Raw genomic sequence first — 27,411 nt, 5'->3', positions numbered from 1 at the left:
CAACTAAGCCCTCGCGCCACAGCTACTGAGCCTGCACGCCTCAACGAGAGAGGCTGCGTGCTGCAACTAGAGAGAGAAAACCTGCAAGCCACAACTAGAGAGAGGCCCACGTGCCGCAATGAAGATCCTGCATGCCGCAACTAGGACCCAATGCAGCAAAAAAAAAAAATAATAAATAGAATAAATAAATAAATATTAAAAAAAAAGAAATTTGGGTTTCTGAAAACTTTAAAAACTAAAATATATACATACGGGGATATATCCTTTATTTGCTCATTTTTCACTTTTATAATTTTAATCATTTATATGCTCACTAGATATTTACCTGTTTAACAGCCATTAAAGTTCCAGTTCCCACATCTTGAGCCTGATAACAAGAAGAAAATGCTCCAAGGCCTATCTGCTGACCTTTCAGCCATTCAGTGTCTTCTCTATAAGGTTGTTTTGCTTTGGTATGTCCTGGTAGAGTCTCTGGTGTCTGCATATTAAATGAGAGCAATCCTTTTACTGTTAAGTTAAAAGAGTAAGAGTTTGTGAAATCAGCCTGGCAAAATATTACTCTTGTTCAGTCTGGCTTCCCAAATCACCTATAAACTTGACCTCTGAAGGGACAGTGTTGGTGACCAATGTCAAATGCATAAGTGATCACCATTGTAGAATCAACCAGAAGCGCCTCTGAAATAGGCAATGAGTATTTCTGTTCAAATAATGATACAAAAACTGTTGTATAATTAATTCTATGTGAAAAATCTGCTTCTAACAGTTAACTCATGTTAAAAGCTGTATTTCTGAATTAGTTTTATTTTAGCATGGCCCGAGGAAATTCTCTAACCTCTTAAAGACTATACTTACATCTTGTTGAATAATGATGATGTCTTCTCCATTTTCAATCTGTAGTTGAGGAACTATGGGGAGGGCATCCTGAGATGCTGACATTGCCATGGCAATCGCTAAAGCTTCTTCTTCTTCAGCTTCCATTTTTTCTTTGCACTTTTGATTATGATTCATATCATCTTTGTAGGTATCATCATTTTCATCCTTTTCAGGAGAGAGCACAGCAACTTCTGACTTAAAAGTTACTGTTGTGTCACTTGAAGGCAGAGACGCTTCAAGAAGGTCCTCAATACTGGAGTTGAGCTCTGTATTGACATCTAATCTGCATTTCTCCTCTACTGGGGTGAACACTGTCTCGTCACTAGGTATAACAGCATTACTGCTATTGCTGCTTCTGCCAAAGCCATCATCACATTTGGAACTACCGTTCAAATCAAGTGTCATGCTATTTTTTGAGGCATCTCCCTGTTTACTTGTATTACTTGGGGTAGGTCGAGATGGCTTTGGCCTGTGTATATTACTGGAGGGCAGGGGTCTTGACTGAGTAAAGATTGGGGAAAGTTTATCTGAGTCTTTGTTTTCAGAACAGTTTCTCTGGAACTGTAGAGAAAACTTGCGCTGTGTTTGAGGAGATGCAGAAGGTATTTTGCAGGGAACAAACCCCTGAGGTCTATGCTTAGAGACATCTGTTACGGTGCCAGGTGGTACAGATGGGGCAGATGAAGAAGGGCTTGACAAGGCTGGGAACATTAGCTGGGAATGATGAGATAAAGGAGAGGAGTTCAAACACTGACTGTGGGGTCTGCCTTTTGTTTGAACCATTGGCTTTGGCTGCTCCATTGTTGTTGAACTAGGAAGTCCTACTGAAATGCTGGCCAGTCGGTCAGAAATGTCCTCTGAACTGGCACTCAATTTTGTAGCACACAATCCTTTTCCAGTTTTCTCTAAATGGTCTGTGCGCTCAAAGGAGCTGTTCTCTGTGGCTTCTGGACAGCTGTTAGGGACTGATGCCTTCAAAAAGCTGTCATGTCGACCATCCAAAGTGTCTTCTATGCCCAGCTGGATGGCCTCAGCAATTTCCACCTCATCTGCAATAGCCATCAAACGACGACGCATCCTGGTAAAATGAGTAGAACTGGAAACATTCAGCATTTCTAACAGTTTTGAAAATACATGGGGTACTGCAGTAACCATTCTTGCAGAACTCAAATATATCCTTCGGGAGAGTTTACCAACCATTGAGTGGGAATTATCAATGGACTGCAAAGCAAAGGTTAAGAGGGACAGCAGCTTCTTATACCTGAAAGAAAAAACACATTCAATTATGAAACAAGTTAAAATTACTGCAAAATATATACAAATAAAGAAAACGGTACTAATTCACAGCTTTTACATTAAAAAAATCAGTATAAAGGATCTATAAATTTTTAATTAAATAGCCTAGACTTCAGGTGTTTGCCAATCAAATATTAAGGTATCAGTAACCTACATGTGCGCTGTAATTTGAGTCTTTCATTCATCTAAAATGTGTCCTTCTTGGATGGGTGTGGCGGGGGGCGGTGGGATGGGGTAGGTAAGAGGAGGAAAAGAAACGTATTTTCAGAAGAAAAATTACCTGACTTCAACAGGCTCAGATTGTGAAACATCAGTACTGACAGTATGAGGGTAAAATTCAGCAGGAAATTCCAACAGCAGTCTATCTATGAGACAAAGGCGGCCCAGGAGTTCTTGCCAGTTGTTTGATTCAGTTTGGTTTCCAAGAATACAATTTAAGACATAATCAACACCACCAATACCAATGGATCCTACAGAAAGTAAAGTAAAAATAACTGAAAAGCAGTGATATTAAAATCTAAAACAAAACATGATCAAATGGTTTAAGGTTAACAAAAATACTTGAATTATATTAATTTCAAGACTCTCCCTTTTAGATTAATTCCTATTTCTAATGTTAGCTGAGTCAATTTACAAAATTATTTCAAAATCCTGTAACTGCCCTATTAGAGATTATGAGATTAGACCGTCTAAGGAAAATGATAAAACATGCTATATTAATTTTAAGTAAAAAGTCATTACCAGCTTTAAGTATTTCTCTGCCAACGGCCAACTCTCCTGCTTGGCCTTTGCACAATTCCAATAGCGTTGATATAGACAGCTGACTTGTGCGACTAAAAATGAAAGGAAGCAACATCAGACTTGAATCTTGGATAAAATACATATTAAAAGGAGAGGAGTAATGTAATGCCTTGTGAAAAGGTGGGAAAAAATGTTTTTAGGAGTGTTTGCTTCTCAACCACTAAAACTGAATTAATGATGTCACTATAAGTAATAATATTTATTATTAGGTCTAATTTCATAAATTTTACCTTATCTTCTATGTTAAGCACACAATCTTCACTACTGGCTCTTAAGCAGCAAGTATTAATTTAAATACGAAACCAGATAAAAGGCTTATTTTCATTATCATACCTTGTTAAAATAAGAAAGAAAAGACTCAGACATTTTGATTTCTGAATTTTCACTAAGTTCTCCTGAATTAAAAACAAAATCTTCCCATCCAAAACCTTTATATTCTCTTTATATAGCCAGAATGACGTCTAAATATCATAAAATCTCTTTACCATATTTCTTATGATGTTCAGTCATTCAAGTGACCAGGTAAACAACCTAACTTTAGAATTTCAGAAAGCAGACAACAAAACAAATGCCATAAAAGCATTGAAATTCTTAGGGGAAAAAACCCTATTATAATATTAAGAAATGAAATGATTTTTCTATGCATTTTGCAAATTAATTGTTAATTTTTTTCAGATATTTATAGTATTTTCTCTAAGCAACAAGAAAACCTCTAATACTTACAATCTGTAGGCTTGTGTAGAGAAACAATGGAGACAAAAGACAGACTTTATGAGATGAGAAACAAGTCAAAGTTAAGTGCTTAATTTCTGAGGTCCTCTACAGACTACATCATGTGACTTAGGGAGGAAGACAAAGTTGGACTAGAAGAGCTCCAAAGGGAGGTAATGGCAGAGGCAAACCAAGGGAGAGTCAGTGCTTCTTACCACCTGAGATCTGCTGGGACACGAAGAGATGAGAACTGCCAAAAAAGTGTTTACTGTAGCTATGCTCATTATATGAAAAGTGGTCTTTTTCCTCCCACTTTATGGAAAGGGAAAAAATAAAAGAGAGAGAGAACCAGCGGTCTAATAAAAGCATAGCTTGTGCTCATTTTCCCTATCACCATACCCTCATTTCTCTACCTCCAGTTAGGGCTGTTCCTGTTCCTTGCTGATTTTTAAGGATATTGCAGGGATATATGGAATTGTTGTTGTTGTTATTTGACAAAACTATCACAGTTAGAGTAAAATTCCATCACAAAGAAAATAATGGAATGGGGTTTTTGTTTTTGTTTTTTTTGGCCCTGATAATGCAAAGCATGTATAATGATTTTATTGGTTCCTATCCTGTGTAACTCATTCTCTAAAATGAGATAATATCTCATATATCAGCTGCTGTTCTTATCAACTGGACTTCAGTTTTAAGAATATTACTTTAAAATAAAAGAGAATCAATCACAGTACAATAATGTGGAAGTCCATGCAGTTTGTTAGCCTGGTTTTTACTTGCCATTAGTTCTTCTTCCTAGTCCTTAAGAGCTTTAAATGTTACATGTTAATTTCAAATTTCACATTAGAAAACAATATTCAAAGCCTCATTTAGTAAGTATGTATCAAATACTCACTAGGTGTGAGGCTCTGTGCTAGGCTTTCAGGACAAGACGGTTTGAAGCAGTTCATTTGTAGGGCCTTACCTATTGACGTCTGCACACTTGACTAGGATGGTGTCTACAACTGGCCGGAGAAGTCTCTGCAGTTTGATTCTTTCTGCCAAACTATGGCAAGGAGTATATACTAGCATGGCTCTCAACGTTTTCTGGGGGAAAAAAACTGAAGGTCAGTTTAACTACATTTAAAAAGCATCAGAGACAATGGCCTAATCTGAAGACAATTTGAGAAATAAAATGATAGGAATAGATTATAACCCATAAATAAAATAAGAATCCATGAGTTGATACTGATACAAATAAAAAATTGGATAAATAAATAGATAAGGTAGAAAGGAACTCTCAACTATTTCTGTAATTTTTAAAAGTCTGAATTAATTTCAGAATAAAAAGTTATTTTAAAAAGAAAATGAGGAAAGGCGCCAACTTGAAAGAGCTCCCAATGGCTAAAGATGGAATAACTTGGGCAACAAAGTAAATGATAGTACTGAATTATAACCCATAGAATAAAATAAATACCCATGAGTCTATGGTGATAGAAATAAAAAACTGAATAAATACATAAATGGGAGAGAAGAGACGGCTCTTCGTTATAGACAAATTCCAATTAACTAATAAAGGAGGAATATGGGAAATAGAAGATCACCATTAGAACACCACAGTAGTCATTGCTGTAGGGCTAGATCCACTGACAAATGCTAAAATTTGTGAATAGAAACAGGATATTTGCATAGTCTCAAAGTATCTCCCCCAAGACATTTATTAATAGTAATTTTACAGTACCCAGTAGACAGCACCTTAAGCAAGTGACGAAGGATGGCATCACCAATAATAAGACACACTGACGTGATATACCCCCTAAAAACAATGCACTGAGAAGGGCAAATCACCTCTGGTGTTCTTGTGAAAAATGCATAATGTAATCCTGAGAAAATACCAGATAAACCCAAATTGAGGAACATTCTTCAAAATAACTGGCCAATACACTTCAAAAGTGTCAAGGTCTACAAAAGACAAGTAAAGACTGAGGGACTGTCACAGATGGGAAGATTAGGGGGGCATGATAACTAAATGCAATGTGAGATTCTGGATTGGATCCTAAAAGAGAAAAAAGACATTAATGGAAAAATGGGTGAAATATGAATAAAGTCTGTAGTTTAGCTGAAAAGGACACTGTTGGGACAATTTGGGGATATATGAATATGGACTTTATAGTCCATAATAATATTGTTATTAATGCTAAATTTTCAGAGTTTGCTGATTGCATGGTGATTATACAGAAGAATGAGATACATGCTAAAGTATTTGAAGTGAAATGTCATGATGCCTGCACATAACTTTCAAATGGTTCAGCAAAAAATTATATATGGGGAGGGAGGGGAAGGGAAAACAAAGAAGGGCAAGAGGGAGGGGAGAAAGGGAAGGGAGAGCTCTAAGGGCAGGAACCATGTCTGCCCTCACTGTGCCTGGCACACTAAATAACTGCAGAGGAATCAGAATACAGTATCATTCAGAGTCCCTGCACTCTAGGAGCTCATGAACGCATTGGGAAACCATGTGAAGTGATAATAAACAACCAGATAGTAAGGCATTATATTGAACAGTCAAATATGTCTGAAGGTTTGTGTTGGAAAGTAGTAAGAAGAAAGAGGTAAAAAGTTGAGCCAAGAACACTGGTCTTTATTCTACAGTATGCTGGTCTTTATTCTATAGTATTCTATAGTATGTTGGTCCCTCAAGATGCTATATGAAAAAACAGACCACGGTTAAGATAAATTTGGGAAATAATGCATCATGCCATGATTAGATTCCCAATGTATGTTAACTTATGAAGGCTCCTAGAAGCCTTTCAGTGAACAGACCCATTTAACCTCATGTAATTTAGTATTCATCAATTTTAACTGAACACAGAGCTCTTTCTTCAGGGAAGAAAGGGAAGGAACTTTTCATAATCCAGCCAAGCTTCCACAGAATATGCCTCAGGAAATACTGTTGAAGAAACAGAAACCTCTGTAGGTTTCTGAGCTGGGGAATAAAGTGGCATTTAAGGAACAATGATGACTATTATATTCAGTGTTCTCACAATGTACTAGACATTCCAGTTAGAGGTATCTACACAATCTCATTTCAAACCCAAGAGGTACATATTTTCATTATTTTATAGGTGAAAAAGCTGAAGTTTAAGAGTCCTAAAAAGTTTGATTTTGACCATATATGCAGATTGCCTAGGCTAGTCCCAGTTTAGCAGATTATTCAAGTTTCCCAGTTGGGATGATAAATTATGAGGTCACTCAATTTTGACTCCAAACTAATGTTCATAAACACTACACTATACTACATTTCAAAAAGAAGATTTGCTAGGCATAGTTGTTATAGGATGGATTATAAAAAGATTAAGAGTGGAGGCAGAGAAATGAAATGAGTTTTAAAAACAGACCAGGGGAGAAAAAAAAAAAAAACAGACCAGGGACTTCCCTGGTGGCACAGTGGTTAAGAATCCTCCTGCCAACACAGGGGACACAGGTTTGATTCCTGGTCTGGGAAGATCCCACATGCCATGGAGCAACTACTCCCATGTGCCACAAGTACTGACTCTGCGCTCTAGAGCCCGTGAACCACAACTACTGAGCCTGCATGCTGCAACTACTGAAGCCTGCACGCCTAGAGCCTGTGCTCTGCAACAAGGGAAGCCCGCACACTGCAACTAGAAAAAGGCTGTGCGTAGCAACGAAGACCCAACGCAGCCAAAAACAAATAAATTAAATAAATTAATTAATTAAAAAAATGAAGTGGAAGAATTAAAAAAAAAAAAAAACCAGACCAGATAAGAATTATTCTAAAGCAGTGGTCCTAAGAAGAACTACAATCCTGCAGCCTGTGGAACAAAAACCACATTCACAGAAAGATAGACAAGATGAAAAGGCAGAGGGCTATGTACCAGATGAAGGAACAAGATAAAACCCCAGAAAAACAACTAAATGAAGTGGAGATAGGCAACCTTCCAAAAAAAGAATTCAGAATAATGATAGTGAAGATGATCCAGAACCTCAGCAAAACAATGGAGGCAAAGATCGAGAAGATGCAAGAAATGTTTAACAAAGACCTAGAAGAATTAAAGAACAAACAGAGATGAACAATACAATAAGTGAAATGAAAAATACACTAGAAGGAATCAATAGCAGGATAACTGAGGCAGAAGAACGGATAAGTGATCTGGAAGACAGAATGGTGGAATTCACTGCTGAAGAACAGAATAAAGAAAAAAGAATGAAAAGAAATGAAGACAGCCTAAGAGACCTCTGGGACAACATTAAACATAATAACATTCGCATTATAGGGGTCCCAGAAGGAGAAGAGAGAGAGAAAGGACCAGAGAAAATATTTGAAGAGATTATAGTCGAAAACTTCCCTAACATGGGAAAGAAAATAGCCACCCAAGTCCAGGAAGCGCAGAGAGTCCCACACAGGATAAACCCAAGGAGAAACACACCGAGACACACAGTAATCAAATTGGCAAAACTTAAAGACAAAGAAAAATTATTGAAAGCAGCAAGGGAAAAATGACAAATAACATACAAGGGAACTCCCATAAGGTTAACAGCTGATTTCTCAGCAGAAACTCTACAAGCCAGAAGGGAGTGGCATGACATATTTAAAGTGATGAAAGGGAAGAACCTACAACCAAGATTACTCTACCCGACAATATTCAATGGAGAAATCAAAAGCTTTACAGACAAGCAAAAGCTAAGAGAATTCAGCACCACCAAACCAGCTTTACAACAAATGCTAAAGGAACTTCTCTAAGTGGGAGACACAAGAGAAGAAAAGGACTTAAAAAACAAGCCCAAAACGATTAAGAAAATGGTAATAGGAACATACATATCGATAATTACCTTAAACGTGAATGAATTAAATGCTCCAACCAAAAGACACAGGCTCACTGAATGGATACAAAAACAAGACCCATATATATGCTGTCTACAAGAGACCCACTTCAGACCTAGGGACGCATACAGACTGAAAGTGAGGGGATGGAAAAAGATATTCCATGCAAATGGAAATCAAAAGAAAGCTGGAGTAGCAATACTCATATCAGATAAAATAGACTTTAAAGAATGTTACAAGAGACACGGAAGGACACTACATAATGATCAAGGGATCAATCCAAGAAGAAGATATAACAATTATAAATATATATGCTCCCAACATAGGAGCACCTCAATACATAAGGCAACTGCTAACAGCTATAGAAGAAGAAATCTATAGTAACACAATAATAGTGGGGGACTTTTAACACCTCACTTACACCAATGGACAGATCATCCAAATAGAAGATTACTAAGGAAACACAAGCTTTAAATGACACAATAGACCAGACAGATTTAATTGATATTTATAGGACATTCCATCCAAAAACAGCAGATTACACTTTCTTAAGTGTGCACAGAACATTCTCCAGGATAGATCACATCTTGGGTCGCAAATCAGCCTCAGTAAATTTAAGAAAACTGAAATCATATCAAGCATCTTTTCTGACCACAACACTATGAGATTAGAAATCAATTACAGGGAAAAAAACGTAAAAAAACACAAACACATGGAGGCTAAACAATACATTCCTAAATAACCAAGAGATCACTGAAGAAATCAAAGAGGAAATCAAAAAATACCTAGAGACAAATGACAATGAAAACATGACGATCCAAAACCTATGGGATGCGGCAAAAGCTGTTCTAAGAGGGAAGTTTATAGCAATACAAGCCTACCTCAAGACACAAGAAAAATCTCAAATAAACAATCTAACCTTAACACCTAAAGGAACTAGAGAAAGAAGAACAAACAAACCCAAAGTTAGTAGAAGGAAAGAAATCATAAAGATCAGAGAAGAAATAAATGAAAAAGAAACAAAGAAAATAATAGCAAAGATCAATAAAACTAAAAGCTGGTTCTTTGAGAAGACAAACAAAATTGATAAACCATTAGCCAGACTCATTAAGAAAAAGAGGAAGAGGACTCAAATCAATAAAATTAGAAATGAAAAAGGAGAAGTTACAACAGACACTGCAGAAATACAAAGCATCCTAAGAGACTACTACAAGCAACTCTATGCCAATAAAATGGACAACCTGGAAGAAATGGACAAATTCTTAGAAAGGTATAACCTTCCAAGTACTGAACCAGGAAGAAATAGAAAATATGAACAGACCAATCACAAGTAATGAAATTGAAACTGTGATTAAAAATCTTCCAACAAACAAAAGTCCAGGACCAGATGGCTTCACAGGTGAATTCTACCAAACATTCAGAGAAGAGCTAACACCTATCCTTCTCAAACTCTTACAAAAAATTGCGGGGGAAGGAACACTCCCAAACTCATTCTATGAGGCCACCATCACCCTGATGCCAAAACCAGACAAAGATACTACAAAAAAAGAAAATTACAGACCAATATCACTGATGAATATAGATGCAAAAATCCTCAACAAAATACTAGCAAACAGAATCCAACAACACATTTAAAGGATCATACACCACAATCAAGTGGGATTTATCCCAGGGATGCAAGGATTCTTCAATATACACAAATCAATCAATGTGATACACCATTAACAAACTGAAGAATAAAAACCATATGATCATCTCAATAGATGCAGAAAAAGCTTCTGACAAAGTTCAACACCAATATATGATAAAAAAACTCTCCAGAAAGTGGGCATAGAGGGAACCTACCTCAATATAATAAAGGCCATATATGACAAACCCACAGCAAACATCATTCTCAATCGTGAAAAACTGAAAGCATTTCCTCTAAGATCAGGAACAAGACAAGAATGCCCACTCTCACCACTATTATTCAACATAGTTTTGGAAGTCCTAGTTGTGGCAATCAGAGAAGAAAAAGCAGTAAGAGGAATACAAATTGGAAAAGAAGAAGTAAAGCTGTCACTGTTTGCAGATGATATGATGCTATACATAGAGAATCCTAAAGATGCCACCAGAAAACTACTAGAGCTAATCAATGAATTTGGTGAAGTTGCAGGATACAAAATTAATGCACAGAAATCTCTTGCATTCCTATACACTAATGAGGAAAAATCTGAAAGAGAAATTAAGGAAATACTCCCATCTACCACTGCAACAAAAAGAATAAAATACCTAGGAATAAACGTACCTAGGGAGACAAAAGGCCTGTATGCAGAAAACTGTAAGACACTGTTGAAAGAAATTAAAGATGATACAAACAGATGGAAAGATATACCATGTTCTTCAATTGGAAGAATCAATATTGTAAGACTATACTACCCAAAGCAATCTACAGATTCAATGCAATCCCTATCAAATTACCAATGGCATTTTTTATGGAACTAGAATGAAAAACCTTAAAATTTGTATGTAGACACAAAAGACCCCGAATAGCCAAAGCAGCCTTGAGGGAAAAAAACGGAGCTGGAGGAATCAGACTCCCTTCACTTCAGACTATACTACAAAGCTACAGTAATCAAGACAATATGGTACTGGCACAAAAACAGAAACATAGATCAATGGAACAGGATAGAAAGCCCAGAGATAAACCCACGGACCTGTGGTCAACTAATCTATGAGAAAGGAGGCAAGGATATACAATGGAGAAAAGACAGTCTCTTCAATAAGTGGTGCTGGGAAAACTGGACAGCTACATGTAAAAGAATGAAATTAGAACACTTCCTAACACCATACACAAAAATAAACTCAAAATGGATTAAAGACCTAAATGTAAGACTGGACACTATAAAACTCTTAGAGGAAAACATAGGAAGAACACTCTTTGACATAAATCACAGCAAGATCTTTTTTGATCCACCTCCTAGAGTAATGGAAATAAAAACAAAAATAAACAAATGGGACCTACTGAACTTAAAAGCTTTTGCAAAGCAAAGGAAACTACAAACAAGACGAAAAGACGACACTGAGAATGGGAGAAAATATTTGCAAACGAATCAACGGACAAAGGATTAATCTCCCAAATACATAAACAGCTCACGCAGCTCAATATTAAAAAAACAAACAACCCAATCCAAAAATGGGCAGAAGACCTAAATAGACATTTCTCCAAAGAAGACATACAGATGGCCAAGAAGCACATGAAAAGCTGCTCAACATCACTAATTATTAGAGAAATGCAAATCAAAACTACAATGAGGTATCACCTCACACCAGTTAGAATGGGCATCATCAGAAAATCTACAAACAACAAATGCTGGAGAGGGTGTGGAGAAAAGGGAACCCTCTTGCACTGTTGGTGGGAATGTAAATTGATACAGCCACTATGGAGAACAGTATGGAGGTTCCTTAAAAAACTAAAAATAGAATTACCATGTGATCCAGCAATCCCACTACTGGGCATATATATACCCACAGAAAACCATTAATTCAAAAAGACACATGCACCCCAGTGTCCACTGCAGCACTAGTTACGATAGCCAGGTCATGGAAGCAACGTAAATGCCCATCAACAGACGAATGGATAAAGAAGATGTGGTACATGTATACAATGGAATATTACTCAGCCATAAAAAGGAACGAAATTGGGTCATTTGCAGAGACGTGGATGAATCTAGAGACTGTGATACAGAGTGAAGTAAGTCAGAAAGAGAAAAACAAATATCATATATTATCGTATATATGTGGAACCTAGAAAAATGGTACAGATGAACCAGTTTGCAGGGCAGAAATTGAGACTCAGATGTAGAGAACAAATGTATGGACACCAAGGGGGGAAAGTGGTGGGGGGGGCGGGGTTGTGGTGGTGGTGGGATGAATTGGGAGATTGGTATTGACATGTGTACACTAATATTTATAAAATAGATAACTAATAAGAACATGCTGTATAAAAATATAAAATAATAATAAATAAATAAAGCAGTGGTCCTCAACTGGGGGCAGTTTCGACCCTCAGGGGACACTCAGCAATGCCTGGAGACACTGTTGTCATGACTTAGGGGAGGACAGGGTGGCCATTGGTGTCTAGTGGGTATAGACCAGGGATGCTACTAAACATCCTGTAGTGCATAAGACAGCACCCCTGCCCCCAACAAATAATTATGTCTCAATGTCAGTAAATGCTGAGGTTGAGAAGCCCTGTTCTAAAGATATATATAGTCATAATGGAGAAAGTCAAATTTTAGCCTACAAAATTACAAACAGAACAGCCTCCTTGTCATTCCATCTCACGAAAGACAACTTCTAACAGGTTAAACTAGAAAAACTACTCAGTAATCTATGTCATGGAATCCTCTTTTGTGAAAAGGTTTCTGAATTTCCATACAACATTCATTAAAAATCAGTTCTTTTTATATTTATTTATTTATATTTTTGGCTGTGTCGGGTCTTAGTTGCGGCACGCGGGATCTTTCGTTGAGGCACGTGGGATCTTTCGTTGCAGCACTTGGGCTTCTCTCTAGTTGTGGCGTGTGGGTTTTCTCTCTCTAGCTGTGGTTCGCGGGCTCCAGAGTGTGTCAGCTCTGTAGTTTGCAGCACATGGGCTCTCTTGTTGAGGCGTGTGAGCTCAGTAGTTGTGGCACGCAGGCTTAGTTGTCCCACAGCACATGGGATTGTAGTTCCCTGACCAGGGATCAAACCTGCGTCCCCTGCACTGCAAGGCGGATTCTTTACCACTGGACCACCAGGGAAGTCCCCAAAATCAGTTCTTCTTAATGTCTACTAATATCAAATTAAAAAAAAAAATCAAAGTAACTCTGGTTACTTTGCTATCCCATAAAGAATCTTTAATTTGGTCACGTATAATGTAAGGCAAACGTGAAGGTACGAATAGCAAGCTATTGCTTTTTTTTTGGCTGCGTTGGGTCTTCATTGCTGCGCGTGGGCTTTCTCTAGTTGCGGCGAGCAGGGGCTTCGTTGCAGTGGCTTCTCTTGTTGCGGAGCATGGGCTCCAGACACTCAGGCTCAGCAGTTGTGGCATGTAGGCTCAGCAGTTGTGGCGCGCGGGCTTAGCTGTTCTGCGGCATGTGGGATCTTCCCAGACCAGGGATCGAACCTGTGTCCCCTGCATTGGTAGGCGATTCTTAACCACTGCGCCATAAGGGAAGTCCTGCTATTGCTACTTCAGAGTAGAGAAAAGTAAACAGCATATAAGAAAAGTTGACCGGATTAAAACGAGTAAAATCCAAGTGAAGAGATTAAATGGAAGATTGCAATTTCCTGGGATTATGGAATAAAAAAAAATTTTGGATTTTCCAAAATTAAATTAGGTAAAGTAGTTTTACTGAATCTTAAAAATGATATCTGCAAACTGTCAAAAAAAAAAAACCCAAGAAACCCATAACGCTATAGTTATAGAATAAAGCTACTTACTAAAGCAGCAACGTACACTTTGTAGACAGGGTCAGCACAGACCATTGACAAAACGTTGCAGCATGCCTCCACCACATCTCCTGAGACACTGGTCTGGGAAGACCCACTGGCAGCACTCGGGCTGCTCCCGCCGTTGCTCCCGGAATTTCCAGTGCTCTCCCCATTTGCCAACAGCAGAGCCCCGCTAACATCGTGGGAAAGACGTCTGAGAGCCATCTCTCTTACATTCCAGTTTCTAGAAAATAAGCAGCCAACGAGTTCCATTCCAAATACCTATAATCCAACAAACAAAATGAATTCGATGTGAAGAAAAACTGAAGTGTTTTGAATTAAGTATGACTTTTGGTTACTAAAGGAAAACTGGACATTTCTTAAGTCTTCACCATACTATACAATTTTCAAATGTGTCCATAAGGACATACTCAAGTTTAACTGGTAATTAGCAAAAGTCCTTAACATTTATTAGCTCAAGTAAAACTAAGAGTGAACACCATTAAGTAATTAGATGGATATATATGCATTTCTGTACTCCGGTGCTTACCACAAAACAAAATAAACATATCTGTGAAGAACCTCAAATTTGTATTTGTGTTAAGGTAGTTTACAGAGAAAAAACTGAAGATTAAAAAAAGCCAGATCAAGAAAGGCACTGGGGCAGGTGTTCAAGAGATAAGAGTATTTCTCCTACCAATGGTAGTAGTAAGTCAAAGGCTCTTATTCGGTTAACTAGAAAAAATATAATGAATGGAGTGGAAAAATCAAGAGTAAACAAAAACACTGTGTTCAGATCAGCAAAGGCTAATGAAATACTTAAAGTGCATGTCATTATAGTCATCATTATCACATCTGCAAAGCCAGAGAATCCCTAAAGAAAAGAAAGGGTGCATGGTCTTGACATTATGGACCAGTTAGCTAAAAGTAAACTTAATATCTAAGATAATGTTTCATTTGAAAAAGTTCTAAATATTAGGGATGAATAAACACATTTTTGGGGAAAATAAATCATGACTTTTTTATGTGTTCTGTTTTAAAGTGATAGTAAAGGAGAATAAATCAATTAGAGTATAGTGAATTTGTTGTATGCCTGGCACTGTTAAACAGCATACCAATAAGTCTTAATTATGTCTTATATGATATTCCTAATTTAAAAAACTAGGAATATATAGCCTAGGCCAACCTAAACCTTAAGCAAAACAAACCTGAACCACTGCCTTGAAAAAATGGCATCCAATAGCTAAATACCAAATTGAAAGTTTTCCTGAGGACTCATGAAGGGGCAGGTGAGGGCCTATGTTAAATACCGTTAATGAACTAGATAAAATAAATAATATATTAAGTTTGTAAATTTTATTAGATTCCTATTAGGCTGTTAACATGCTAAGAAAAGAGAATTCAAAAGCTGCAAGACTATAATGGTCACAAAAGAAAAAGTAGATAAATCCTTCTGATATAATAAGCTTAATGAGTTACTGTGTCTGTTAACGAATTTAATAGAATTTACCAGATTATCAAAAACATTTTACTTCACTATAATCTACTGGAGATGTTGTCTGGTTTTGGATTCTACATTTTAAAAAATAATGGACTAAGCAGATAACAACAAAGAAAATCATTAGAATCCAACCAACCAACCGAAATTCCGATTTACTAAGGATGAAAAAGTATTTAAGCAGAAGAGAAAGTAAAGGAATGGAAACTGTCCTTACAAATAAAAATGACTGAAACAAGGTAAATACCACATTCTTTTCTTATTCATCCCCTCAGCAATTATTGAGTACCTAACATATGCCATGAGAATATGAATAGGAGAAACTGAGTTTAAATGGCAACAAATAAGAAAAATGACAAATTCTTGGCAGGATTAAACATTGGAGAAACTTAACATTAAATGGTTCTAGTGTCTATCCTTGAATAACCTTTTTATGTCTGTTAGTTTAGAAAGATGTTTCTAGAGATGGGAGGTGAGATTACAAAGAAATTTTGAAGTTTAAGCTCTATAATAAGTGGCAGAGTATTAACATCAAAGGTAAAATTAAAATTTTCAATGGAATACGAGTCATGATGGAGGCAAGCAAAAGTACTTTCTTAAATTATAAACAACTGGGGAGACAACTACATTAATTAGTCTATAAATGTTCCTTTGAGAAATGAAGAACAAGAACTACTTACCTGAATCCATGGCTCAGCTAAATCTTTATAAGCAGGAGGGATCTGCTGAGTTCCATAATGAGTAAGATTAAAATTGCTCTCTTGGTTCCTTCGTTGTGATCCAGCCAAGGGATGCTGCTGTGTGGTCTGCTGCTGGGCAGCTCGCAGGGAAGGAGGGGAATCCACAGGGCTTGGCAACTCGTGGCTAAATGAAAAAGTGACGAAGCTTGCTAAAGTAATTAACAGATTTAAACAACACTTCGGGAGCATTTTTATTCTTTATTAAACATACCCAAATCATTAGGTCATAATTGTTACCTGTAGAAATCATGGGATCTCCACTTAGACCTACAAAGGGGACATATTAAAGGTTCTCTATTTCTTCTACATTCTTCTGCCCCTGAAAAATTATGGAAAAAATACTTAGAAAAGTATAAATGTTTAACATTAAGCATTTATGTAATAATTGTTCATAATAGCTAGTATGGGATTTATATGGAAGGAACCTCAAAACATTTTATGTTTACCTAAACGCAGGCAAACACGGAAGGTTAAACTATTCTGATGCTTGTAATTGTTGCAAATGCTATTTAATTAAACATGCTATATATATAACATGTACTTTGTTTACTGTTTTTCAAAACATTCTGCCCACTTGATAACCTGGTAATGTTATTCCAAAACTTGCTTTGGCGTTACCCTCTCTGGAAGGCCTGACCAGACCTTCTTCCACCTCCTTCCCTCCATGTGCACCTTCCAGATCAGAACTGTTTCTAATTCTGTGCACGCCTTCCATTACCACACGTCACACTTTATAACATTTCTTTGCTCATCCCTAAGAGATCCTAAACTCCTACTTGTTGAAAACTTCTTACAGGGCCTAGCTATACTTCTTTTCTTCTCTCACCAGTCTCGCTGAAGGCTACGTTAAAATCCTAAATGATATAGTTAGCTGATAAGAGTAATAACCACGTTGAGTAAACACAGAGAGAAAAAGAGCCACATACAAATTGACATGCAATGGTGGTGCAGCTTGTTCCTGCAGCCATCTTCACACACTGTAAGACTTTCTTCATCAAGCATGCCCAACAAGCAAATAGGACACATCTGTTCCTCTTCATCTTTTATACTATAAAGAAGGGGAAACAAAAGCATTAACCGCAAAAGAATGTAACAGAATTAATGCCATATGCTAAAAACAATTGTGGCTTCTTTAGACTATGAAAAAATTAATTAGAAATTCTTGTTTAGGAGCATCTTGTATATGAACTATTTGAGAAATATTTCTCTTATTAATATACAGTAATTTTGAATCAGACTCATACCACCATGTATTTATAGGTTGTGGATATGGTCTAACCTTTCCTTGCTATGAATATAATTCAACCTATGAACTACAATCTTAGAGAGATATGTATCCCCAAAATTCTGTTATTGTACCTTTTGAATAAACAAACTGCTATAAGATTTGACTATGTACAAACATACTACATGCCAACAGTTTCAAGATTTCAAGTATTAGAAGGACTGTAGAGCTCATCTATTCCACATCCTTAAGTATGAAGACACATCTCAGACAATTTTGGTGCGTGTGTAGTCCAACTTTCCTAGAAACGAGTATGTCACATTTTTAATGCACACAACCTTTCAATTAGACTTCTAGGAAATAGAGAGACAAATAATAAAGATGTATGTGTGAGAATGTTTACTGCAGAACTATTTAGCATAAGGGAAAATATCAACCAAAGGAACATCAAAAGAAGGTTAAAAAAATGGTACACCCAGACACTATGAAGCCTTTGAAAAGGATCAGAGATCCATAAATGATGACAAAGAAAAATATCCATAATATACCATATGGTGAAAAAAAGCAGATAACATGACAGAATTCAAACTTGTATAGAATGGTTCCATTTATGGCAAAATTGTAACTTTATTATGTGTATCTGAATTATATTGTATATATTTGACTATTCCTTTTATATACAAAGTGAATATAAAATCAGTAAGAAAAATATTAACAACTCAACAGTGAAATGAGCAAAGAAGATAAAAAGGCAGTTGAAATAAAAAAGACCAATAGCCAATAAATGTGAAAAGAGAAGTACAAAATACATGTTAAATTAATAAAGCTCTATCTTATTTGTCTTTGTAGGGGGAATGGGATAATTCTGATTGACAAAAATTAAGTAGGTTGATAATGGCATAGGAAGACAGGCTCTCATATACACTACTGGTGGGAGTAAAAAAAACCCTGAAATTTTTAGAAAGGAATTTGCTAGTATTTCTTAAAATACTAAATGTATATATCCATGACCTAAAAAAACCTATTTTCTAGAATTCTATCCTTCAGAAATATTTTATGTAAGCAAAAAAATATAAAATTTATTGCATTTAATAGGCCAACAAAAATTAGAGGTGTACTAAATGTCCATTAATTCTGGCAAGGGCAAAATATAGTGTGTCATATCCATACAATCTTATATAGCTGAAGTAGTGTGTATTTTTTGTATTGAGGAAAATGTTCTTGATATATAAAGTAAAAATTGTTTTTAAATTTAAAAAGCAAGTTGCAGATCAAAATATATGTCATGACTATATTGCTTAACAGTAGGAAAGATGAGAGAAGTATTGGGGTGTGTGTGTGTCTGCATACCCATAGAATGCAGAGAAGAGTTTTATATTTTCCTTGCTTTATATAATTTTAAAAGATGTATTAAAAACTGTTAACAGTAGTCATTTTGTGTGCAGCCCAGACTGGAGGGGGGGGGTTTGTTTCTATTTTACAAATTTTTGTTTGAACCTTCATGATGTGATGAATAGCTTTTAAAATCAGTAACAATATTTCCATTACAACATAAAGACAAGATTCTGGGGTATTCTGGGGTATTCTAAGTAAGCTTTCCAAGATCACAGAACAGTTTGTGGCAAATCTATCATTTGGCTTTAATTTGAGGAGACTATCCCATAACCTACTTATCCCTACAAATTCGTGTTTCTACGAAGCTCAGGCTTTTCCCCTGGGCTCAATATTACACTTCTACTATCTTAAGCTATAATTCCTGAAAAACAGGTCTGAGTGACTGACAGCAAATAACAGTTCCCCAAAAAACTTCCCTGAAAGCTGAACAAATATGTCATCAATGTCACGATGTGTGATTCCTGAGCTGAAGCACACTTACTAGTCTCTCTCCCTCCCAGTTATCTATCCTGTCTCTCTATCTCTTTTCATAATTATGGAGCTATGAGGAGGGAGGGAAAGCTATTAAAATATGCATGTATTAATGACAAAAATTAACAAAAACACTGCAGAAATGATTTACACAACAATCTATAATAAAAATACTAATGGCAAAGATGACGCAAGATCAAATAATTTTTCAAATAATTACACCAAAATTAGCTTATTCAAAAGACTTAAATACAGGAAAAATAAAGTTCCACAATTCAGTCAAATTGCAAGTGCAACTTATTTCTTAAATGCTTTTCTGACTTAAAAATATTCCATTCTGGGGTATTTTCTGCCTTTTTTCCTTCCAAGTACATATTTTGTAAACATTATTCAGATCATTTATCTATATACATGTACAATTTCATGTTCTTAAGAGATTTATCGTAAAAATTCTACTTCTTAAACTCTTCAAGTGGTGGCATAATTTTTCATTGATTAGACAGATCCTAACTTCTTAAGCACCCACTTATTGCTGGACATTTGAGTTGTTTCCACATTTTAAGAAACCGTCAGAAACATCTTTGTGCCCTCTTTTTTGACATTTCAGATTTTCTTTCTAGCAGTTTCTTCAGAAGTAAAATCACTTGAGTAGAGAGCAGGGATTAGCGAACTAAAGGGGGGATCAAATTAGTCAAGCTTCTGTAAATAAAGTTTTATTGGAACACAGCCACACCAATTCATTCACATATTGTCTATGGCTACTTCAGCTACAAGGGCAGAGCTGAATAGTTGTGACAGAGACCCAATGACCCTCAAAGCCCAAAGTATTTAAAGTATAAAAATGTCACCTGTCATAACACCACCCATTAATAACCATTAAATTTTTTATTCATTTCAGTATTTATGCACCTATAATACCTTTTATATATAAAAAATGGGTTCATGCATGACAGTATTATAATCTGGATTTTATTTCATGCCACTCAGTATTCTTCAAAAGCATAATTCTAATGGCTGCATGAAATAGTCATAATATGGGTATATTTTAACCATTCATTTGCTGGATATTTAAGTTGTTCCCAATTTTTCACCATAGTACTGTGAGAAACAGCCATATATGTTAAGTCTTGTATATTTCTCAAATTAAAATTTTTTTCTTAAAAAAAAATACATTTACTGGATCAATGACTACAAACGTTTTAAAAAGTCACATTATTTTTTTCCAGAAAGGCTATACCACTTTACATACAGTAAAGCATCTTATAAGAACTGAATTGTCACATTACAAAGGATCTACTAATTCTGTAAATAAATCTGATATATATATATATATGTATTTTTTTAAAATGAGCATTTCCTTAGTTATTAGGTTGCCTGAACAGTTTTCATATGTTTGTCAGCACCTTGAAATTCTTCTTTTGTGAAAATTCTCTTCATGTCCTTTGCCCATTTATGTACTGGACCACAGGTTTCTGTTTGCAGCTTTTATTTTGTTGGTAAGGTTTTGTTAATTATTTTTTTATATGCATATTCAATCTGTCCCAATTCTGTTTTTCATTGTTTCTTATATACCATTTAAAATTAATATACTGCAATAAGATCTCCAGATAAATTTTCTTTTTATTAATTTTAGTCTTAAAATATTTATTTTAGACATAAAAATTTGTGATTACATGAAACAACCTACTTACTACATAGTATAATCTTAGGAAGATTACAACTTCTTTGGTTTCCCCCCTTGGATACAAAAAATTCAAATGAATCAATAAAACCTCCAAATTATGGCCAGCCCATATTTAAAGGGTACTTTTTTTCATCTTAGAGAGAGACACTTTCTATTTTAACTTTGGCCACCTGGTTTTAAGCAGTTATTATTTTTTTCCAAAATAAAAAGCTACAGGAATATCAATCAAAAGGAGAAAGGCTCTAGGAGTTTGGGTAAGGAAGCTTGAGAAGTAAAGCTAATTTTTTCATTTATTTAGAAGAGATAACAGGTAAGAGAAAGAGCCCTGAACTAGAAATCAGGATACTCAGGTTCCAGTTCTGCCTTTGTTCAAATGACCTCTTCTGGCTTTATTTATCACTGAACCATGTAAACTGGAAAATCTCTAATGTCCAAAAAAACTCATAAAACTCTCATTCTAAAATCAATTCATTTAATAAAAATAATAAAATTCAAACATTTACTTTTTCCATAGATGAAAAAACTTCTCTCTCAATTCTTTACCTCATCATGCCCTTGTCCTGATATCATCACTTTCTATTCCTCATGAATTCTGAAGTAGTTACAATACTTAAAAGATTGATGGGATGAGAATGAGACATAAAAGCACTCAGACCAGTGCTTCTCAGACTGAGGTTCCTGGGAACACATAGGGGGTGCCCTCCTAAGAGAAGCAGCACTCCTTTCTGGAGTAATTTTTAAAAACCTCATTTTTTCATTAAAGCAATAAAGAAATCTTGGAAAAGAAAGAAAACTGACATGACTTTTTATGATAATACTCTTAATTTTTTCACACCTATCATATTGGGCTACATCTCAGATCCTTCAGGGTTATGAGTTTATTCTTATTAGCAACTAGGCAATGGAAAAGTTTGAGAAGCACTGCAGATTTTAATTAACAACTATGATTAATAGCTACTGTATCTCTTAATTGCAACTGATTAGTCTCTTTGTTCAGAAGAGCCTGCTTACGTTCTCACATGTAAAACAGGCTGTAATGAGGATTCCCTGAGAGTATCTGTGAGAGAAGTAGTGATGTCATGAAATTTAAACATCCTATATTTCAAAGTGATTCTGGAAAACCACTTTGCCTTGTACATAATTTATTTATATCAAAAAATTATAGACATAGTCTTTATATAATGCCTCAGGTTCATTATCTGCAGAAGTGATAAAACCTACCTAATGAGACCAACATATTAGGTGCTTGGCACAAAGTAATGATTGATAAACAGTAGCCACTTATTTTATACCTGCCACCTGACTTTTCTTGTGAAATGGACATTATATTCTGATATTTAAGGTGCCATTTTCAACACTGTAGTTTTCAGGACAAAATATCCAAATATATATACTTAGATGACCTTTACTATTTTTTACCCTTGATTTTACCTTGAAAGCCAAGATTCAATAATTAAATCATTTTAGAGCAACTTAACAAGTATATATATATAAATTATCCCTAAAATTAAAAAGTAACACTGGATTAATGCTTTTAATTCCTTAAAAAGTACTAACCTGTTTTCTGAACTAGATGTAGAAGTGCTAGATGATGACAATGTATGAGAATTTGACATGCGTGAAACAAACTTCTGGATGGTGTTACGAGATGGAGCTTTGATCCTTGAGCTACGCCTACTGTGATATTTCTGGAACAAACTCTCAACCTAACATTGAAAAAAGACAGTAACAATGACATTTGTGCCATAATATACATATGAAGTGTTCTAGAGATTGAATTATTTGCCTTTTATTTTGTAAGTTTTTCACAAAGCCAATTTAAGGGCTTCAAAAATAAGAATACATGTAGCTTACTAAGGATAGTATTTTTACAGCAGGTCAGTGTTGACTTTTTTTTAGTCTAGAAGAAAAAACTATTTTGTCAATAGATTATAAGAGAACTATTTACAAACATCAAGTAATCCTTACATACCTTCACACCTTTAAAATGACCACTATTTAAAGCTCATGGAAAAATGTCAGGAATATCATAAAAATCTGTTGACAATTTTACTGTAAAGCATTTATTAAAAAATTACCTCAAAATTCTTTAAAGTTTTTCTCCATAACATTGGGTCTGAAGGTTCTAGCTGAAACACTCGGAGCATAACAAATAGTAGATGAATACAAAATGTTCCACGCCCACAGCTGCAGTTCTAAAGAGTTAAAAAAAAACACAAACCTATAGTTTAATAAATCTGTGTTCTATTAAACTCCTAAGTTGATCACTTTTAAATATTTCCAAGCTTATTATACTAAACTTTCTATAATTTGCTTCATTATCCTTCTATAATAAGATATATAAGGATATGCAAGAAAAGCCTACAGCTATCTCCATGAATTAATCTCTTATTTTTGGTTTATTAAAAAGACCAAATTTGTATTCTGAAGTATGTTAAATCATAGTAAAACCCTTCCTAAACACATTAAATAAAAGTGTTTATTAGTTCCCAAAATATAATTTGAATTCTCTTTAGTTTACTAAAGAGAATTACACAACTGATCTAAATTTAAGAATGTTACAGTGCATAGACTTAGTACCAGATCCTAATAAAATGTAAAATGGTGACAATTCCTACCTGAGGCCCAATAAATACCCGGTATTTATTGTCTGGGCTGTCTCCTCCAATCAGGAAGGAGTTGGGCCCTATTTGCTGCAGTAAGTACAGCCTGGCCCGCATCACTTTGTTTACACGGCGGTTTGTTTCCTCAGGGCTGTATGGTGAGAAGCCATCTGGTGAAGGGGCTCTTCGAGGTGGTGTGATTCTCCCGCTCTGAAACTTCACAACATTTAAAAATTAGGGGACTTCCCTGGTGGCACAGTGGTTAAGAATCCACCTGCCAATGCAGGGGACACGGGTTCGAGCCCTGGTCCGGGAAGATCCCACATGCCGCAGAGCAACTAAGCCCGTGCACCACAACCACAACCACTGAGCCTGAGCTCTAGAGCTCGCGAGCCACAACTACTGAGCCCACGTGCCACAACTACTGAAGCCCGCGTGCCTAGAGCCTGTGCTTCGCAACAAGAGAAGCCACCGCAATGAGAGGCCTGCGCACTGCAAACAAAAGTAGCCCCCACTGGCCACAACTAGAGAAAACCCACACACAGCAACAAAGACCCAATGCAGCCAAAAATAAAATAAAATAAATAAATTTTTTAAAAAATTAAGAAATGCTTTAAAAAAATAAAAATAAAAATTAGGTAAATTGCTCACTTCTCCATTAGAAAAAAGTTACCTAAAAAAGGTCATAGCAGACACCATTTTCATATGCTGAAAAAATGCCTCAATATATAATATGATGGGACAAAATGTATTTTGCAAATGCATTTGTCTGACATACTCGTTATGAGTAAACTTCTAAAATCTGTCATCCCTATAACTAATAATAAATCTTTGGCCGAGAGGGACAACCATGTGGTAATTTTACGTATTACTGTATAAGTATTTGACTTCTTTGAAAAGTAGTATGTAAATCAAAATAAAAAGCACAGAAAATTCGTCTTATAAGCAGGTAAAATGATTTGTTTCTAGTGATAAAAATTAAGCATCCAATTTTTCCTGGCTTCCACTTAAGGGATTACTAAATGCTCTTTTGTGACTGGTAATTTACAAACAGCTCCATGGAATTCCCCCAATGGTACACTCTGTAGAGAACTAGTGGCAAGTGACTCTTCCCAGATTAAGACATCTCACTGGAGGCTGATAAAAACTCTCCTGTGGTGAGGGTGATATATGTCGCTCTCAATCCACTTCACTGATTCCCCTAGAACTTGGTCTTTCCATCAGTGCCCAGTGGAAATTCTAATTCTTTTTGATGCCTAACTAAATAGTTAAAAGGTAATAAAAGTTGGCGAGAAAATGAAGCAATTAGAAGCCTCATACAGTGCTGGTGGGAATGTAAAATGGTGTAGCTGCTTTGTGAAACATATGATCCAGCAATCCCACTCCTAGGTATATACGCAAGAAAAATGAAAAGATATGTCCACACAAAAATGTGTACAGAAATGTTCACAGTAGCATTATTCAGAACAGCCAGAAGTGGAAACAAAATGCCCATCAACTGATAAGTGAATAAACAAAATATGTATATCCATACAATAGAATATTATTCTACAATTAAAAATGAATGGAGTTATACCATAGATGAACCTTGAAAACATGATGCTAAGTGCAAAAAACCAGTCACAAAAGACCATACATATTATATGATTCCATTTATATAAAATGTCCAGAATAGGCAAATTATATATAGTCAGAAAGTAGATTAGTGGTTGCCTAGGGCTGGGGAGAGACTGCTAATTAGCCTGGGGTTTCTTGTTGGGGTGGTGCAAGTGTTTTAAAATTTATTGTAGTGATGGCTACAACTATGTGAATATACCAAAACTCAATGAACGGTACAATTTAAACAGGTGAATTGTGCATTATATGAATTATATCTTAATAAAACCATAATTTTTTAATAGACAATTACTAAAAAGTAAAACAAAACCAAAAACAAGTACACATGCATCTGCTATTAGACTTGCTAAGTATTCAGACTATGGATATGCTCAAAGATGTGCAAAATGATGTATGCCTAAAAAATATTTTTGCAGCATTGTTTTTAGTAATGGAAGTTAAGAAGGAATATAAATGTCCATTAGTATGTAGTTCACCAAATAAGCCATGATTTATCCAGATAATGAAATGTTAGGTAGCTGTTATAAAGAATGAGGAAGTAACTTTGTCTAGCACATCCCAAAATAGGTGTAGGGGGAGGGGAGACACAATTCTGTATTTACTTGTGGTAGACTTTTTACTTTGATGGCCCCCATGAACCACACCTCCCAGTATTTACACCCTTCTGTAGTCCTCTACCACGTTGATTCTGGATTTGGGCATGTAACTGGCTTTGGGCAATAAGGCATTAGTAAACATGATGCAAGTGGTGGCTTGATAAGAGCTTCCACGCTGAGATTTGCCCTCTTGAATCACTTTTTTTCTTTTTGGACTTAGAAATTTATTGTCTCATAGTTCCAGAGGCTTGAAGTCCAAGATCAAGGTGCTGGCAGGGTTGGTTCCTTCTGAGGGCTGTGAGAGAGAATCTGTTCCATGTGCTTTCCTAGCTTGAAACACTTGTTGCAACCCAATTTCCATACTGTAAGAAAGAGATGCCAACAGCCCTCAACTGTTCGAGGTGAAGCACCAGATATGTGAGTGAAGAAGCAGTCTTGGATATTCCAGCTTCTGCAGATGCCATGGGGAGCAGACATAAGTCACTCCTGCTGAGCCCTGCCCAATTTGTAGATTCATGAGCTAATAAATGATCCTGTTTTGAGCAGCTAATTTAAAGGTGTGTCCACATAAAGCCAATAAATACTATTGAAAATTTTGGGCTTTACTATAAAAATTTTTACTTAAAATTTACTTTTTGAAGTATTTATATGCTTTAACAACCTCAGATGTGAGGAAAACCACATCTCCCCTTGTGGTCACTATATCTCAGTCATTTTGCCATTCACTCATTTGTTCTTCAAGGTTAGAAAGTTTAACTTGCTTTCTGCCAGTGGAAGTCTGTCTGTCTCTCTCAGAGGGTTAGCACCTATCTTTTTATAAGTCTCTTTGATGTCTGGCTCAATACAGAAGACACCTACATTCTCATCTATGCTTCTGCATTCAGTCTGCTGTGATAACGGTGTTTTGGTTAAAGTACATGAAGAAAATCTGGCCTCACACAGATACGTATTTGGAAAATCCTTTTCAAATAATGATGAATATTCTTCTTTGATACTACATCAAAGGAGTGGTTTCCTTAAAGGAGGCTGTAATGTGGAATCTGAAACCACATAAACAAATTTTTCCTACTGTTACATTAAAATCTAGATGGTTTATTTTATATACTTGGAATGGATCATTTACTAAAGAATGATTTTGTTTCATCATTCACTGGTCATATGGAAAATTCTGGTTCACTAAGTTATGCAGCTCTTCTAAAAGTTCATACATTTCATTGTGCAATATACAAAAAAAAAATCACATTTGATAATATCACTGGCCTATAGAAAAGTCTAAGTATTAGGAAGCTTTCAAGCTTACAGTGGTGGATATGAGTTTTCCAAAACTCTTAATTTTTGCTTGAAATCTCAAATTTTACCACTAGTGAAGAAACATATCAGTTGTTTTCCTTGAAGTGAGTCTTACTTAATTCTTCTTAAGGAAAATGTTTGCCATATACCCAAGTGAAGAATACAGTTTCTACAGTCATAGCTTTAATTCAGGCAAATTCACCAGCAGTTTTACCCACCACTGTAAATGTCAATGCAGTGAAAGAGGCAAATAACATCTCAGTTTTATTACAAAATTAGTTTTGACCTAATGGATCCACAGGAATCATCTCAGGGCAGGTTCCCCCAAGCAA

The 27,411-nt window shown here is 35.8% G+C and overlaps 1 protein-coding gene across 2 annotated transcripts in view; it reads right to left on the bottom strand.

Moving 5' to 3' along the window:
- Positions 1-27,411, bottom strand: part of MAP3K1 (mitogen-activated protein kinase kinase kinase 1) — a 79,793-nt gene that overhangs the window by 8,398 nt on the left and 43,984 nt on the right. For both annotated transcript variants that reach the window (XM_057540542.1, XM_057540543.1), the window contains 12 exons: positions 23,592-23,792; positions 23,052-23,168; positions 22,531-22,679; positions 17,125-17,246; positions 16,436-16,517; positions 16,139-16,322; positions 13,970-14,242; positions 4,646-4,767; positions 2,911-3,002; positions 2,450-2,639; positions 853-2,134; positions 326-478 (listed from right to left, as the gene is read on the bottom strand). In XM_057540542.1, the coding sequence (XP_057396525.1) occupies positions 326-478; positions 853-2,134; positions 2,450-2,639; positions 2,911-3,002; positions 4,646-4,767; positions 13,970-14,242; positions 16,139-16,322; positions 16,436-16,517; positions 17,125-17,246; positions 22,531-22,679; positions 23,052-23,168; positions 23,592-23,792 (2,967 nt within the window). The remainder of the gene's footprint in view (positions 1-325; positions 479-852; positions 2,135-2,449; positions 2,640-2,910; positions 3,003-4,645; positions 4,768-13,969; positions 14,243-16,138; positions 16,323-16,435; positions 16,518-17,124; positions 17,247-22,530; positions 22,680-23,051; positions 23,169-23,591; positions 23,793-27,411) is intronic.

This window comes from Balaenoptera acutorostrata, chromosome 2 (assembly GCF_949987535.1).
Source record: "Balaenoptera acutorostrata chromosome 2, mBalAcu1.1, whole genome shotgun sequence".
In the NCBI taxonomy this organism is placed as follows: Eukaryota; Metazoa; Chordata; class Mammalia; order Artiodactyla; family Balaenopteridae; genus Balaenoptera; species Balaenoptera acutorostrata.
Note: the sequence above shows the minus strand (reverse complement) of the source record. Positions and strands in the feature narration are given on the sequence as shown.